The 16,395-nt window shown below is 43.0% G+C and overlaps 1 protein-coding gene across 2 annotated transcripts in view; it reads left to right on the top strand.

The window, feature by feature from the left end:
• The window catches only part of CSTPP1 (centriolar satellite-associated tubulin polyglutamylase complex regulator 1), a 172,989-nt gene that overhangs the window by 37,284 nt on the left and 119,310 nt on the right, over positions 1 to 16,395 (top strand). For both annotated transcript variants that reach the window (XM_072617650.1, XM_072617649.1), the window contains exon 2: positions 6,100 to 6,202. In XM_072617650.1, coding sequence (XP_072473751.1) covers positions 6,100 to 6,202 — 103 coding nt within the window. The remainder of the gene's footprint in view (positions 1 to 6,099; positions 6,203 to 16,395) is intronic.

Here is a 16,395-nt window from a genome sequence, read left to right as displayed (position 1 = left end):
GGGAAAGATTGAAAAATAGGGAGATAAAAGAGTACTTACTTTGAAGATGGGAGGAGTTCCACTGATGAATGCTCCTCTGGGTGGAGATGAAGACTTTATATTGGATGAAGCTTGGGGGATTTGGAGTCTGAAAAGTCTACTTGTCCTGTGGGGAAGGGAGGTGGACCCCCTGGGTGCAACTTGGCATCTAGAGGAGTGCGAGAGAATGGACACAGAGAAAAGATTTCCAGGCAAAAGTAGAAAAAAAAGGTCAACAAGAAAAGGTATAGATCAGTGGTGGGGGAGGGTCCCTACCATGGTGCAGCTTCCTGACACCTGCAATAACTGGCATTGTTCTGGGAATGAGGCCCAATGGAAAAGGGGAATCCATGAAGTAAGCCCTAGAAGACATTGACAGAAGCACCTAGAGGGAAGAGTCTAGAATGGATACCTTGGAAGCTTTGATTGTGTGACAGAGAAGGTCTCAACTCTTCCTTTTCCCACAATCTCTTAAATACAATGACCTTTTCTCAGTCTTCACCCTACATGACCTCTCTAGCAACTTTTCATACTATTGACCCATCTTCTAAATAGTCTCTCTTGCTTTGACTTCAATGACAAAGCTTCTCTGTAGGACAATACTGTCCTTTTTTTTTTTTTTGCTGTCCTTGCCTGCTTAATTTATTTTGGGGTATTTGGGAAGCAAATAGTTTCTTCCATTCTAGTTTTCTTTATATAACTGATTTAAATTCTTCTTTATTATAGAATGTCTAACACAGATTTGCAGGATGGGATTCCCTGAGCTACATCCTGAGCTCTGTTGCTTTCCAGAACACATTATTCCATTCCTTTCTTCTTTTTCTACTGGGTATGGAACAGTCTTGAGTTATTTGAATGTTCTCTTCTTTGTATTTGAAGGTCTTTCTCCTGATGGCTCACATAACTTGTTCCTGAAATAAATTGTTAAATTTAACCACTATGTGTCTTGGAGTTTATAACCTTGGGTTTTGATTTTTCTGGAGGCAATCTGTAATTCTTTCAAGTGGATAATATAGACAATGATATTTCCATTCAGAAGTTCTGGGCAGTTCCCTTATATTATTTCCTTCATTACGGTGTCGTTTTATTTTATTTTGGTTTCTTCCCGTCATGTTCTGGGAGTCCTCTGATCCTTAGGTTGTTTGTGTACCATCGTGTCTTTGAGATCAGTATGTTTTGCTTATATAGAGAGTGTATTTTTTAAAATGTTATTGCTTTTTGTTTCTTTTCTTCTAAATTGTCCTTAACTTCTGTGTTTTTACACTCCCAGTCTATTGTTCTCTCCTTTGTTTCTTTGCGATGAATCTGCTACTGCAGATTCAAGTTTTCCTATTCTGTTCATTATTTTTTGCTGTCTAGGACATATATTCCATTCTCATGATTCTTATTTCTCTTTTAAACCACTCAGGAACAGCATGTTGTAGTTCCATGTTCTTCTCAAATTCCACGGAGTCCTTTGTCTCATTAAGTGTTAGATCATTTTCTTTTGTTTTGCAGTATTTATTAAAAGATGCGTGAACTCATTTACCAAATCTGGAGGCCATATTTCCTTCTGTTATTATTTTTGTGATTGATTTATCTGTTCATGTTCAAGATCTTTGAATTTTCTTCTTCTTGAAATGTTTGGTACTTTCAGGTTTTTTCCTCCTAATTTTCCTTATCATTCACTTCCTGACTCCTTCCCTTTCTGATTGTAGCTTCCTTGGGGGATGGATCTCAAAGTGTCTTAGCCTCCTCTGTCACTGAGCAATTAATTCATAGTTCAGTTGCTTAGGACCTTGGCTCAGCTGACTTTTGGGTGGCCAGAACTGACCTCATCTGGGTGTTGTGCTCTTCCTCTAGGCTTGGGTATAGAGTGCTGCACAGCCCCCCACATGGATGCTGTCCCATCCTGGCGATTTGTCCCACTCCTCTGCTCTTCCCTTCTCTGGCCCTGCACCAGCAGATCTCAGCTTTGTACCACATTACTTCTGGATTGCAGCCCCAGGTAGACAAGCTCCTGAAGGGCCATGGCCAACCTGGCTGTCACCCAAGCAAACCTCCACAGCATACAACTAGAATCTTCATGGCACTGAAAAGAGAGAGGAGTGGTATCAGGGTATAAGGGTGGGTTTTGATGTGAGTATATATTATATCTTTGGGTCTGCTAGTGGAGCTTGTTGCTGGTAGCATGGGAGGTGGGTTCTGGGTGAGTTCTGGGCCAGTAAGCCTCAGTTTATGGGCTTCCCTCCCCTTCTTTTGGATTCTAATTAACATACCAGGAGTGGGAAACCTAAGGCCACAGGTGGCCCTCTAGGTCCTCAAGTGTAGCCTTTTGACTGAATTCAAATGTCACAGAATAAATCTCCTTGCAGGTTCTACACCCCTGTATCTATACCATGAAGACAATTGAAATTGCTTTTCCTTGGGTATATAATTTTTGTTTTGGAAAGATGGGAGAGGTTGTGGGGATCAGAAAAAATGTCTAGTCCACCATCTTGTTGCTCACATGACCCAGAAGTCTCTACTTACTTATTTAAAAAAAACAACCTTTTGCTGTTAATGAAGATTGCACGTTTATAAGTTGGACCAAAAAAAGAGGCATAATGGTGTAATGGCTAGAGAGCTGGCCATGGAGTTTGGAAGACCTGGGTTCAAGATCTACCTTTGATACATAAGCAGAAGACACTTAGTCTAGACCTTTCACTTCTGCAAATTGAAAGTTAAAAAACAAAGTCATGCCAACCCTAGTTGAATAAAATTTCAAAATTGCCCCAGGGAGCAATTCTTCAGTAAGTTCCAAATACATCGTCAGTCAACTTATATACAAGTACAAAATGTTGACCACTGGAAAACCAGTTGGCATTTCTACTCATCTATGCAATTAAAGCATATCATTAATTAAGACGCCAAGTAAAAGATGAGTATATTGTCAAATTATTTTACTATTTTTTCTTTCCATTTTGGTATCTGTTTTTACTTTAGTGATTGCCATCTTGCAAGCCACTAATGTCATGTATTACTTCAGAGGATCAAGAATTGCACAGGAAAAGCAGTGTAAAGATATTATCAAAGAAATGAAGGTGGGCCAGTCATGTAGCAAGAGTAAAGGGTAACTGGTGAACAGACATTGTGTTCCATTGGTACTGATGCAATGTCAGGGACTCTACGAGATGCCTCAGTGTGTTGAGTGGTCCTCTTAGTGGCACATTTCTAGGAGAACATGAACAGGAATCACACAGGATGAGAAGACAATAATGGATTGCCTTCTGTACTGTTGGATGACTGACTGCTGTGTTTAAGATCGCAGATCCAAAGAAGTAGTGGCTCATTCTCAGTCTGGATAACTTTAAAAGGCTTCCAAAGAATAAAAACACATTGTTGGTTAAAACACATAAACACAAAATCTGATTTGTGGATATCCATTTTTTTGTGTTTGTGAAGGTTGATTGTTAACTTGGGAAAGTGCTTGTGGAGAATAAGTCACAAAAAGTAGACGTTATTCACCTGGACTTTGGCCCAGTACCAACTTGTGAAATCTCTAGTCAGTACCATCACCTGCAGACTTAATTGTAGTTCTGATAGCTAAGCTCATTTATTTTATAGACCTTCAGCAGAATATTTTTTTCCTAGTCAACCAGTAAATGAACAAGAATTTATTAAGTGTCTACTATGTGTGATCAGGGTGTGAGGGAGAGTTCTTGATGCCCACCCACCACACAGGGATATCAGGTGACACCCCTATGTTTGCTTGAGTGAGCAGACTGTGACCAAAGGACAAGTAAGAATTCTGGTCGATTGTTTGGGATTGGCAGCATGCTCGTCATTTTAGTATATTGTTTTTTATTCTTACTACTCCAGAAAGAAGTGCTTTTCCCATTTTATAGGTTGAAAAACTCAGACACTGAGGTGAAGGTAGGTTGGTATAATGGAAAGGTTACTCACAGATCTTGGACTCAGGAGTCTTGAATTTGAATCCCTGTTCCCCACTTACTATATCTGTGACCCTGGACAATATTCTTTATCTGTGAAATGAGGATCCATAATGCTTGTATTCCCTACCTGAGAAGGCTGTGGTAAGGAAAATACTTTGTAAATCATAAGGTGCCATTGAAATGGAGAAAAAATGAAACCAAGGTGTAACGCCTCCCCTGAGCTCCTTCCCCAACTTGTTGCTCTCAGGTTTTTATGTTGGGTCCCAAGGGGTGACCACTGCCTCAGGGTTTCAGAACTCCTCCATTGGTCCTTATTCCTAAAACTATAGTTTACAAACCTTCACGTTCACAAGTGCTTTTGTCAGCCAAAAAGATAAAATTAGCTCAGCTAAGAAGGATAGCCACAAAACATTCCACCAATGGGAATGTTTATAGAGTTCCCTGGGAGTAAAGCACACACATAAGGAAGACATGTCCAAGGCAATTCGTACATCTTACATTGAAGGGCCATGATGCCCTTTTTCTTCACGCTGCTGTCCTCTGGGTATGACACTGATGCTGGACAGCTTGCTCACCTGGGCATCTTGGGCCTGTTAGTCTCTGAAGTCCTAATTTTCTCTCAGATCCGTAGATGGCTCTCTTCTACAGTCGCCTCTACTGACTGGCTCTCTTGCTGCAGTGTGATTTCTTCTGCCATTTGGGTAGCTCTACTGCACTACCTGTGAGATGCTTGGTCAGCTGAGGAACAGAAGAGAGGATCTCCTCGACTTCACTACCTTCTGGTTGTGCAGAGAGAAAAGCAAAGAGAGCTGAGTTCTTCCTCCATAAATGATTCTCTTCTCTCCTACCAGGAGTCATACTCCACAAAGCTCTCCTGCCTCTACTGACCCCAGAACTAGCAAATTAGCTTTTTAAAAGCCAGCAGGATATGGCCAATCTTCTGCCCCTCTAATTCCATCAAAGAACTTTATAGGTCATAAAGAGCTAGCAGCAGAGATCAGACTGTGTCTTTGTAGTTCATACCTGGTTTCTCTCAGTTACCTGCTCCTTCTCTGATTTCATCAACTGGCTTGGGGAAGGAATCAGTTAAATCAGGGTTGTCCTGACAAATTCTCCCTCTCCCCCCACCACTTACACAAACTATGGAAGGATCATAGGAGCATGGATTAGAGCTAAAAAAGAACCAAGTCACCCCCTCATTTTACAGATGGTGAAACTGAGGCCCAGGGAGGTCAAGTAACTTGGCTAACTTAAGGTCACACAGGTAATAAGTGGTCAAGGAATATTCAAATCTAATCCCTTTGATGCCACTTCTAACATCCTTTCTTCTTCATCCTCTGTATAGTGCCATTGTAATTGTTGACAGGAGAAATGGATAGTTCTCGACTCTTAGACCTATATATATAAATATATATATATAAAACCTTTACTTTCTTAGTCACAACCAATGTGAAAATAAGATTTATCATCAGTTGAATTACACTGAGATGTAATGGTATTGTGATTTACCAAGATTCGTGGCATAAATGTACAACCAGTTCAGATGCTTTTTGCCCCTCTCCAGACCTGTTCTAATTGGTGTAACTTTCTGGTATGGAGACCCCCTCCACCAGTTCAGATCTGAAAGAGTTGTCTAGGACACTGAGATGTTCAGTAATTTGTCTGTGGTCACACAGGCAGGATTTGAACAAGGACTTTCTGATTCCAATGCCTGTTTTCCTCAGATGCTTTTTAAGACCAGTAAATGCTTCCGGTAATTAGAAAAAAGTCGTTATTTTTCTTTTTTCTGCACCATCCTGATGCATCTACTTTCTGGGCATGGAATCAGCTGTAGGAGTAACTCCCTGGAGTGAATTATTCTGACAGGAAAAAGAATAGAGGTGCGGGGAGTGAGGGAGGTGGAGGCTTTGAGAACAAGTCTCAGGCCTTTCCGCTATGCTATAACACAGCCCCAGTTCCCTTCTTAGTCTGTCTTTAAAACCCAAAGAGAATAAACGTAGAGTGATCCCTTCCTTCTTCACCTTTGTGGTACTGGGCACGCACTGTGGTTCTACCATATATCGGGCAGAGGACTTGTTCTGTGCACCTCTGTACACACAGAGGAACCCTGGGGACTGACCCCTGACCTTTTGTGCTTTAATCTTTCTCTCCCTCTTTTGGTTTGCAGCTCAGCGACATGTCCTCACGTACATGGAGGATGCAGTGAGCCAGCTGCTGGAGAACAGGGAGGACATTAGTCAATATGGCATTGCCAGGTTCTTCACTGAATAGTAAGTACAGCCTTGCTTTGCCAGCAGGGAGGGGCCACTGCAGGGGAGGCACTTGGATGATGCCAGGGTACATAGAGAATCGAACAGACACATTCTGGTTATGGAGTGCCTGGGAAGGCTCTGTTTTAGGAGGTTAGCCAAGGGCTGCTGGACTGTGGTTCTTGTGACTGTCTTTGGACTGTCATTCCATGACCCATCCCTCCCAGGGGCCATTAGTTATACTAGAGACACACCTGATTAGTTTCTTCTTCTCATTTGCAGCTTTTCTTTTGGCCATGTTGTATGAGGCACTTCTGGCTCTGTCTTATGTCCTTCAGCCAGTGCTGTCATTTTGCGTGTGGCCTTCCCACACAGTGAAGCCCCTTTGCTCTGTCATTTATTGGCTGCTGAGTAAGTTTTGAAATCAGTCAATCAACAGGCCTCTTTTAAGGCCTCACTAAGTGCCAGCTTCTGTACAAAGCATGGGCTTACAAAGAAAGGCAAAAGACATGATCCCTACCCTCTAAGGTACAAGGTGTGTGCTAGCAGGAGGTGCTAACATCTTACTGAAGGGGTCAGAGGAAGGTCCGGAGGTAGTCGTTGGAGTCATGTACAATACACAGTGTTTGGCAAAGATAGCCTCATTTGATCCTCACAACCATCTGGAGGGGGAAAATAGATGCTCTTATTATTCCCATTTTACAGATGAGTAAACTGAGGCAAACAGGCTAAGTGACTTGTGCAGGATCACATAACTAGTAAGTATCCAAAACCAGGTTGGAACTCAGGTCCTTCTGCCTCCTGCTTGGTATCCATTGTATCAGCTCTCTGCCTCAGAAAGCAAATGGACCAGTATCACTGGACTGTAGAGGGAAGCCTGGAAAGATGGAAGTATAGAAAAGGGTCAGGTTGTGAAGGGCTTTAAATGCCAAACAAGTAATTTTAGGCTCGATCCTGGAGGTAATAGGGGGCTCCTGGGGTTTGTTGAGCCATGGGACGAAATGGTCAGAGTTGCCTTTTAGGAGAATCGTTTTGGCGGAGGATGGACCAGCATCCAGTAAGGCCCCAAGTAATGAGAGCCTGCACCAGCATGGCAGCTGTGTGGAGAGACGGTGTGAAGCTAGAAAGAAATAGGGAGATCTGGCAAGTGACTGGGTCTGTGGGCTGAGTGTGAAAGAGGGGTCAGGAATGATGCAGGACTAATGAGCATGGATGTCCAAACTAAGAGGGAAGTTGAGAGAAGAGGCTGTGTTTAAGGGGAATGATAACGAGTTCTCTTTTGGGCATATGAGTGTGAGAGAACCTCAGTTCAATATGGCCAAGAGGCACTTGGAAAGTCTAGCCTGGAACTCAAGAGGAATGCTAGGGCTGGATACTGAGATCTGGGAATCAACTCCACAGAGATGTTCATTGGGCCCACGAGAGCTGATTTGATTACTAAGTGAGATAATACAGAGGAAGAAGAGAAGGGGGCCCTTGATAGAACCTGGGCTCAGCCCAGGTGAAGATGCAGCAGAGCAGACTGAGACAGTCAGACTGGTAGGAAAGAATAAGCATATCCAGAGAAAAAAGGTCAACGAGGACAAGGCTTGAGAAAAGACAGTTAGGCTTGGCAGACACAGTTAACTGATAAGGTCAGAAGCCAGAGTGCAGAGGGTTTAGAATGTAGTGAGAGGAAAAGCCTGAGCACCGAATGCAGAAGGCTTTCTCAAGGCGATTAACAGAGGGGCTGAGGACTCGAGAGAGATCGCTGCTAGGGATGGTAGGGTTAAGTGAGGGCGCTTTTAAGTAGCTGAAGACATGGACATATCTGATCAGAAGCTGAAGATTTGCAGGAGCTGGGATGATGGAGGGGGCCATCTGTTAGAGAACACGGGAAGGGATGGGATTAAGGTATGTGGGAGGGCTCTGCTTTAGCAACAAGTTTCCCTCCCATTTGAGGTTTGTCATGCCTGGTCCAAATGAGAACTTTGTTCCCTTTGAGAAACGTGGGTCAGGTCGGTGCAAAGATTCAAACCCAGATTTTTTTTTTACTTCAAATTCAGTGCTATTTCCACGGCCATTGCCTCCCATGATGGCTGTGATGTCTTTAAAGCATTTTGATTTCCTAGCTTTATTATTTTTATGTGTTATTTATTAATAATACCAATTTATTATTGTTGTGGCTGAAGTAAGTTTCAGATGTAACTGCTACATTGCCGATATGTTTGGATACAACTTTGCCCAAACATCTTTAAATAGTCATTTGTTTCCTATTTTGCACTTTCTTGTTTTCTGGTTTATAAGGAGCTTTCTGAGGAAACAGAGCTGACTCTTAGATACCGCCATCTGACACTGGTTTTGAACTTTAGTCTGAGTTCCATTTTCACAGGCCATCTTCCTGGAAAATAGATGTTCTTCTGAGGCTGCTCAGCCTCTTTGGAGAGCAGCCAGCTGACTTAATGGCCTACGATTGGGTTGTTCTTGGGGGTTCCTGATTCTCCCTGAATCTTAGGCAAAGCTGCTGGTCTTGTAAGTAAAATCAGAATCCATAGTGGTGTGGAATTCCCTGTTCCTGGGAGGAGTGGAATTTCTGGGAACACAGCCAAGTCTCTCTCATTTCTCTAAAGAAGGGTAAGGTAGAGAAAAGCATCTTGCCTGCCCTCATGGTGTGGTCTGAAGCAAACAGGCCAGGGAAATGGACAAGATGGGTTTGTGGGCTCGTAGGCCTTTCACTGTATGTCACATTGGGTGCTGAGTGGGTTCTCTCCAGGGGCATTTCTCCACCAGTGCGGTACTTCTTTTCGTCTCTTTTCCAAACTGTGTTCTGTTCCCCAGTAGTCTTTACCAATGGCTTCTCCTTTGCTTTTAATAGTATCCTAAGCATTGACTTGATCTCATTCCTGTTCTGTGGGATTCTTTTTGGTAATGCTTCACATTCTGCTGTACAAAAAGCATTTCATGGGACTGTGTAGAACGCTAATGGCTAAGTCTGAGACAGAATTAGCCCATGTAAATGAATCCTCAGTTGAACTTCCATAATACTGGTTGTAACATTAGTAGGATAATCACCAATAATAATTACTTCTTACAATTCCAGTGATGCTGGCACAGTCTTTGGGGTTATTGGGGTCTGGGGGTGAGAAGGGGCCAAAGAGCCTCCTTTAGGCTAATCTTAAAAAAATCCAAATCATAGATTTAGAGGTAGAAAGGAGCTTAGAAAATGTTTAGTCCTCATTCCTCATTTTACAAATGTGGAAACTGAGATCCAGGTAAGGTCATACAGGCAGTAACAGGGCTGGGGCTGCAGAGCTCAGGTCTCCTAATCACAGATCTAATGTTCATCTCACCACGTCTTGATGCCTTTGTCATGTAAACTGTTGCCATGTCCATGAAATTAAAAATTGCACAATGTCGTAGAGGGAGCGCACGCTCTATACCTTCTCAGATCTAGGAAACTCGATTTGCCTGGGGCCAATTAAGGCACAGAGTGGGAAGAAGCCAACATCAAAGCTCTGAAAACCTGTTTTTGAACAAGACTTAAGACTTCAATGTATAAAGTTCATGGGATCATATGATTGATAGTTAGAAGATACGTTAAGAGATCACCCAATTCAACCCCCTCATTTTACAGAGAAAGAAATTCAGACCCAGAGATGATCCCGTGATCCTTCTGATGCATCACCTTATTCAAGGTGATGTAGATAGTGAGAATTGGAGCTGGGTTTTGATCCTGGGCCCACTCACTGAGTGGTCGGTCAGCTTGAATTGTGGATGCTGCCGCTTAACTGTAGTTTGGTTCTTATTTGCTGTATCATCCATGTAGGCGTTCTTCCTGGACACTATTTATGTTAATTGAGTGTTATGGAAGGAGTGCTGTACTACATGTAGGGAAGGCCTCATGATATGGTGGGGAGGGATTCTGGGCTTAGAGGCAGGAGATACCTGAGTTCCTCTGTAGAGCCCTAACTCTGGGGGACCATCGGTGCTAGGCAAGCATCATTAACTGTGCCTTGCAGAAAGTGGCGTGAAACAGGCCCTTGTTAGGGGGAAAGGAGGATTCTGGGGAAGGGGCAAGGAGAAGAGCTAGAGAGACCTTGAGATATTAAGTGCCCAAGGCTTCCTGGTTTAACTGATTCTCCCATTTTTTAATCTCTCCCTAGAGAGTGAGATTAAATACATTTTCTTGATGACATTTGTATTTGTATCATGGTCATTTCTGGAAAAAATTCTTTTCTTTAGGATATTTGGATGAAAAAGAAGTTGTTTTTAGGAAGTCCATGAATGTTCCCTAATTTTCCCCATTAAAATGAATGGAGGCAGTTTTCTTATGTGGACTTTTGCCTACAATCTTCACAGAATGGGTTTTGGCATCATAGAAAGGCCTGTGAGTATTATCCCCATTTCCTTGTTGAGAACATTAAGAATTAGGAAAGTTGTGACATGGCCTTGGTCACACAAGTAGTAAACAAGAGCTGGCAACCTGGGCAGCTCTGGATCTTTTTTTCAGATAAGGTTTCCTTGTCATGAAGAGATACAGTTAAGTGGAAACACCCAGGTCAAGGACGGCCCCTGACAGTGCACACATTGTTCTGCCTTATCCAACCTCTGGGACCTCCAGTCTTGGTTAACTCATTATTCCTTCCATGTTAGTCCAATTCCTGGCACACTGCAGGGGCCTGATAAATGCTTGCTGACTGACTGACTGATCACATGCTAACACCTGTTTTTTCTGTGCTGCTAAATAGCTCCAGCTACAAGTGCAGCTGACATCCTCTTACTCAATGGCCCTGTTCTAATTACTTCCCTCTTCATTCTGAGCTGGCAGGGACCCTAAAGCTCACTGAGTCTGACTCCTCATCTCACAGATGTGGAAGACAGGGGAAGTGATTTTCTTGGGGTTTGGAACCCAGGTTTTCCCAACTCTGATGTACAGTGTTTGCTGTTCTAGGTCATAGTCATGTCCTTGCTTTATCCTTTATCTCTTGGAGTTTTTTCTTCATTTGCCAAAACAGGGATCTTAATAATACTTGTATGACCTTCCGCTCCAAACAGTTATAAGAGAAGTCTTGAGTAACCCTTGAAGTGCTATAATCAGTGTGAGCCATGATTAGGACACTGGTGGTTCAGCCCAATCCCCCTGTTTGGGGATCTCAGGAGCCTCACCTCTCCCATTCATTGAGCATAGTGACACCTCACCTTCTCAGACACCTGGAGCTGAGCTAGGCAGCTTCTGGAGGTGCCCCCCAGGTAGGAAATCTATGATTTTTTGCAGGAACTACATCCGAGAGGCCTGGGAGCTCATGCGTTGCCAGGAGTATGGGCAACAGCTGATTCTTTTGGTTGTTCGATGGAAGCTGGCTCTAACTACAGTGTTGTAACCATGAACATATCAACAGCATCCTTTTAGCTCCTGCTTTAGGCATCTAGCAAGGGGTAGTATCACCTCTCAACAATGATGTAGATCACTTCTGAGAGAGTTGTGGAAGGGTGTCTGGTGACTCTGTGCCCTCAATCTGCTTAACTCCCCCACTGAGCCATCACTCTCCTGGTTTGGGTGTTTTCAAACAAATGCGAGCCTGTTGCTACAAATCTGGATAAGCTGTAAAACATGAGTAGCTGAGCTGGGATATGTGTATGTCTACAAAGCCATGTGATCTTTAGATCATATTTCCCTGGACACTCTTGAAAGGGGGATCTGAAATCCCAGGGGATTTTCTTTTATGCTGCGTGCAGTCTCTCACTTTGAATGTTTCCCCACAACCTGTTGAAGGCGGAAGGAGGTGCCACTCTGAACAGACAACTAGTGCCTGGGAAATGCAGAGAGCAAAAGTGGGCCAGGACCTGCTGCCCCAAGAGAGGAAGTCTGAGTATCTGTAAGGTAGAGTCAGTAGCAGATCTGGGTGGGCATCTTGGGGAAACGATAAAATGAAAGATGTATTTATGAAAGAAGGCCTAGGTTCATGTCCTATCTCTCAACATTGACTCTTCATGTGACCAGGGCTATGTCACGACTTTTCTAAGCCTTGGTGTCCTAGGATATCTAGGAGATGGGGAGAAGGCTCCCTGGCATTTCTATGATGACAAAATCCATTTTGTGAAAACGGTAAGCAAAACTCCAGTAAGGAAGACTCTGCCTCCATTCATTTTAATGGACAAAATTGGGAATGTGCGTGCACTTCCTGAAAATCACTTCTTTTTCACCCAAATCCACCTAAATTAATGAACACTTAAATAATTGCTTAGTTAACAGCACTTACCAAAATGAGACAAAGATGGATGTGTCATTGTTGGGGTGAGGCCTGAGTCATTCTGCTAAGGGTGACTTGGGAAGCTCCAGTGACCCAGGTAAACATGGACTGAATGACAGAGCACAGCAGAACCCTGGGGTCAGCACCCCAGCAGCAGAAGTACTCCCTTGGTCTATGTTGTGCTCATGTTTACTCTGCTACTGTGTGTGTGTTTGTGTGCGTGTGTGAGCATGACCTGTGTGTTTCAGGCTCGTTCCAGGAGAAACAATAATACAGAACGAAGAATAAGTATAAATTACTCTTCTCATTCTGTGGAAGAATTTGACTTGATGTTTCATCTCTCTGAGTTGTTGTGTTTTTGAGGCCATGGAAGATGATTCATGGATTGAGAAATTGGTCAGATTCTTTCTGCTGTCCTTGATGTGAGAATCCTCTCAGTCAAGGCATGCTGAGCTCCTGTTTGCACTGGGATAGAAGTCATAAGATGGAATCAGAAAACAGGGTCTGCACATAATGGTGGTCTCTTTTTGCTTCCTCTGTCCCTGTGGCTTGGAGTTCTGGAAGAGAGATGGGAATGGTCAGGGATGACTGGAACCCCATGGAGAGGCAATGCTGCCCTAAAGGTGAGGTACCACTGGGAGAGGGTCCAAGCCTGCAGCAGGCACAGCTGCTGAGACCCTTGAGCCACACTGATTAGTGATAAGGACGTGATCCTAGAGAGATGGACTGAACACTTCCATAGTGTTCTCAACAGACCATCATCAATCAATGCTGAGGCCATGGACTGTTTACCTCAGGTTGAAGTTGTTCCCTTCTTAGATGAATTTCCAACTGAAGAAGAGGTTTTGAGAGCCATTAGGCTCCTTTCATGTGGCAAAGCACCTGGTGCTGATCCTATTCCAGATGAGATTTACAAGACAGGGGGATCGTTGCTCATAAAAATGCTGACTGAAATTTTCCAGGTTATATGGCAAGAGGAAGTTATCCCCTAGGAGTTCAAGTTTCCATCCATCTCAATAAAGGTAAAGGAAATAGATTGTCCTGTGACAATCACAGGGGGATCTCTCTCCTAGTCATTGCTGGCAAAATTCTTGCCAGAGTCCTCCTTATTAGGATGATCCTTCACCTGGAAGACGGTCATATACCTAAGAGCCATTGTGGCTTCAGAAAGAGCCGAGGAACAGTCGATATAGTGTTTGCTGTCTGACAACTCCAGGAGATGTGCAAGAAGCAGAACAGAGGTCTGTACACAATGTTTATAGATCTGACCAAGGTCTTTGACGCTGTTAGTCATGACGGCTCATGGAAAATTATGTCAAAATTTGCCCAGAGAAGTTCATCGGTATTATACGTCAGTTTCATGATGGCATGTTTGCCCGGGTTCTGGATAATGGACAATGCTCTCATGCCTTCCCAGTCACCAGTGGAGTGAAACAGGGCTGTGTGCTTGCTCCTGTGCTTTTTAAAAAGCATGATATTTTCAGCCATGTTGTCAAATGCTTTCAGTGAGGATGAACAAGGCATCAAGGTCAACTACCATACTGATGGTAAGTTCTTCAGTTTGAAAAGACTACAAGCCAAGACCAAAGTGGAGGGAGTATTGGCCTTGGACAAATAGCTTAATCTCTCTGAGCCTCAATTTCCTTATCTGTAAGCTCTCCACCTTGCAGAGTTCAAATTAAATGATCCATGTCAAGTGGTTTGTAAATCATAGTGTACCATGTATATAAATGTCAGTAATTAGTCCTGGGATCTGGAGAGGTATATGCTGACAGAACAGGAACTGCATCTGGGTTCATCTTATTCCTCAGATGACAAGGGTGACTAAATGGCTGTGATGGTAATAATGAGAACCCCCATTTTGTGTTTTTGTATGTTTTATTTTCCTTCCTTCCTAGTCACTCTCCTGTGGTTGTTTGAGATGTAATATACAGCACATGGAGTAAGACACAGTCCTTACTTGGTTCCTATCCATTTGAATCTACACTGTCATCCATTCTGGAGTCCCTTTTCCTATCACTGCTCAAGCCTTGGCTTGTTCTTGCCATCTCTCTCCTCAACTAGTTCTTAGGGGCTGCTGAATGGACCTGGATGAAGGTAGGCTTCTTGTCCATTGGATCCAATACAAATTTATGTAACCTAATCTCAACTGGGCCCTCACTGCTGCAAGGCAGTCCTTTTACTCTTCCCTAATTGATTTTCTATATCATTCCCTATAGTAACTGTTCTAAACCTTCTCTTTTCTCCTAAAGCTTCCCCAACTCTTCTTCTCTTCTCACCTTCCCTAACCCTCTCTAGTTAGTACTATAACCCATACTTTACTGAGAAAATAGAGACTATTTGCCAATAAATTTATTTATAAATGTACATGTTATGTCCTCTGTTGAAATGTCAACTTCCTGAGCACAGGGAATGTTGTGCTTTTGTCTTTATATCCCCAGAAGTTAGCATGTTGCCTGACACATCATATGCTCTTAATGATTGATTGGTTGATAGGCTTCAGAGTTAATGCTTAATAAATACGTGTAAATAAGTTTTTAAGACATCAGTTTTCTAATAGTGCAAGTAAGGAAGAAGTCTTTTCTATTTCCCCATGGGGGGCAGCTGGTGGTGCCACAGAGCACGGAGTACTTGGCCTGAATTTAGGAAGATATGAATTCGGACCTGACCTCAAACATGTATTAGCTGTGTGACCCTGGATAAATCACTAAGCCTCTATCTGCCTGTAAAGTGGAGATAATAACAGCACCCCCAGGATTCTTTGGAGAATCAGCTGAGTATTAGTAGAATAGCTACTAATGTCGAGAATGTCGAGTACGTTCTAGAGAGGACGTTGTAGCTGCCATATAATACGTAGGATTTGCACGTAATACTGTCTAGAGGAGCTTTATAAATACTAGCTATTATTATTATTCATAGAAAGCAAAATCCACAGCACTGCCCGTATGCTGCATAGTGATCCTCAGAGCTCAGAAAGGAAGGTGGGATCACACCTGTCTTACAGCCCCTTGAGTTTGAATAAAAAGTGTCAGAATCAAATCGGGGCTTTTTGATTTTGATGATTAGAAATCTATGAAATGCGAACTTTATCAGTGTGTTGTTACAGGGAAGGAAATCATATTAGTGCCATGCCTAAGAATCTCTTCCTTTATAATTCTCATAAAACAGTCCAAGCTTATAAAGTTTCTATTGTAAAGTATGCTTCTTAAACTAAGTACACTAAGCACCATGGGAAAATGGTTCATTTCCACTCCCAGGACAATTAGAATCACTAGAATTGAAGCATCAGTCTTGAACGAGGACTTCTAGAAACTGTTTTCTTGCACTGGGCTAATAAATGTTGATTTTTGTTTTCCTGGCACCAGATTGGCCAAGGTTAGTGTTAGTAAGAGTAAGAGTAAGAGACTCGAGGGGATGGGTCTGGTCCCAAAGAAGGGGTCAGATTACCTTCTCTCTGTGTCTGCCCCTGTGCCAGGGAAATCTTTAAAATAAAGCTTAAATGCAGCTACCATCGATAGTCTGTCCCAAACGTAGGTAACAGATCCTCTCTAGAAAAGGTGCTCAGTGTGTAAGATGGGTTTCAGGTATAGAACAGCTGTTTATTTCCTCTGCCACAGAAAATGCCAAAGACAAAGAGGACTCCAAGAACAGACATAGGAAACATAAAACACTCAATTAGCTCATTGTATTTGTAGTACTCCCCCCACAGAAGTAAAGACAACTTCATGGGAATGCTGAGCAGATATTTCACATTTACCTCTCTGCTCCACACTGTACAAGTAACTCACAAATTCCAGATTTCCTGGGGAGCCAAGGCTTAGTTTCTTTTACTCCTTTTGTAGCCACAGCAGCATCTCCATTCCCCTCTGAGAAGCTCTGGTGGACGGATGCCCAGATCCAGAATTCAAGAACTCTTCACACACAAGCTTATCCCCAAGGCTAGAAATGACCAGTCCTCAGGATGGCTAGTCACTGCCTTGCGCT

The sequence above is a fragment of the Notamacropus eugenii genome, chromosome 6 (genome assembly GCF_028372415.1).
Source record: "Notamacropus eugenii isolate mMacEug1 chromosome 6, mMacEug1.pri_v2, whole genome shotgun sequence".
Taxonomy (NCBI): domain Eukaryota; kingdom Metazoa; phylum Chordata; class Mammalia; order Diprotodontia; family Macropodidae; genus Notamacropus; species Notamacropus eugenii.
Note: the sequence above shows the minus strand (reverse complement) of the source record. Positions and strands in the feature narration are given on the sequence as shown.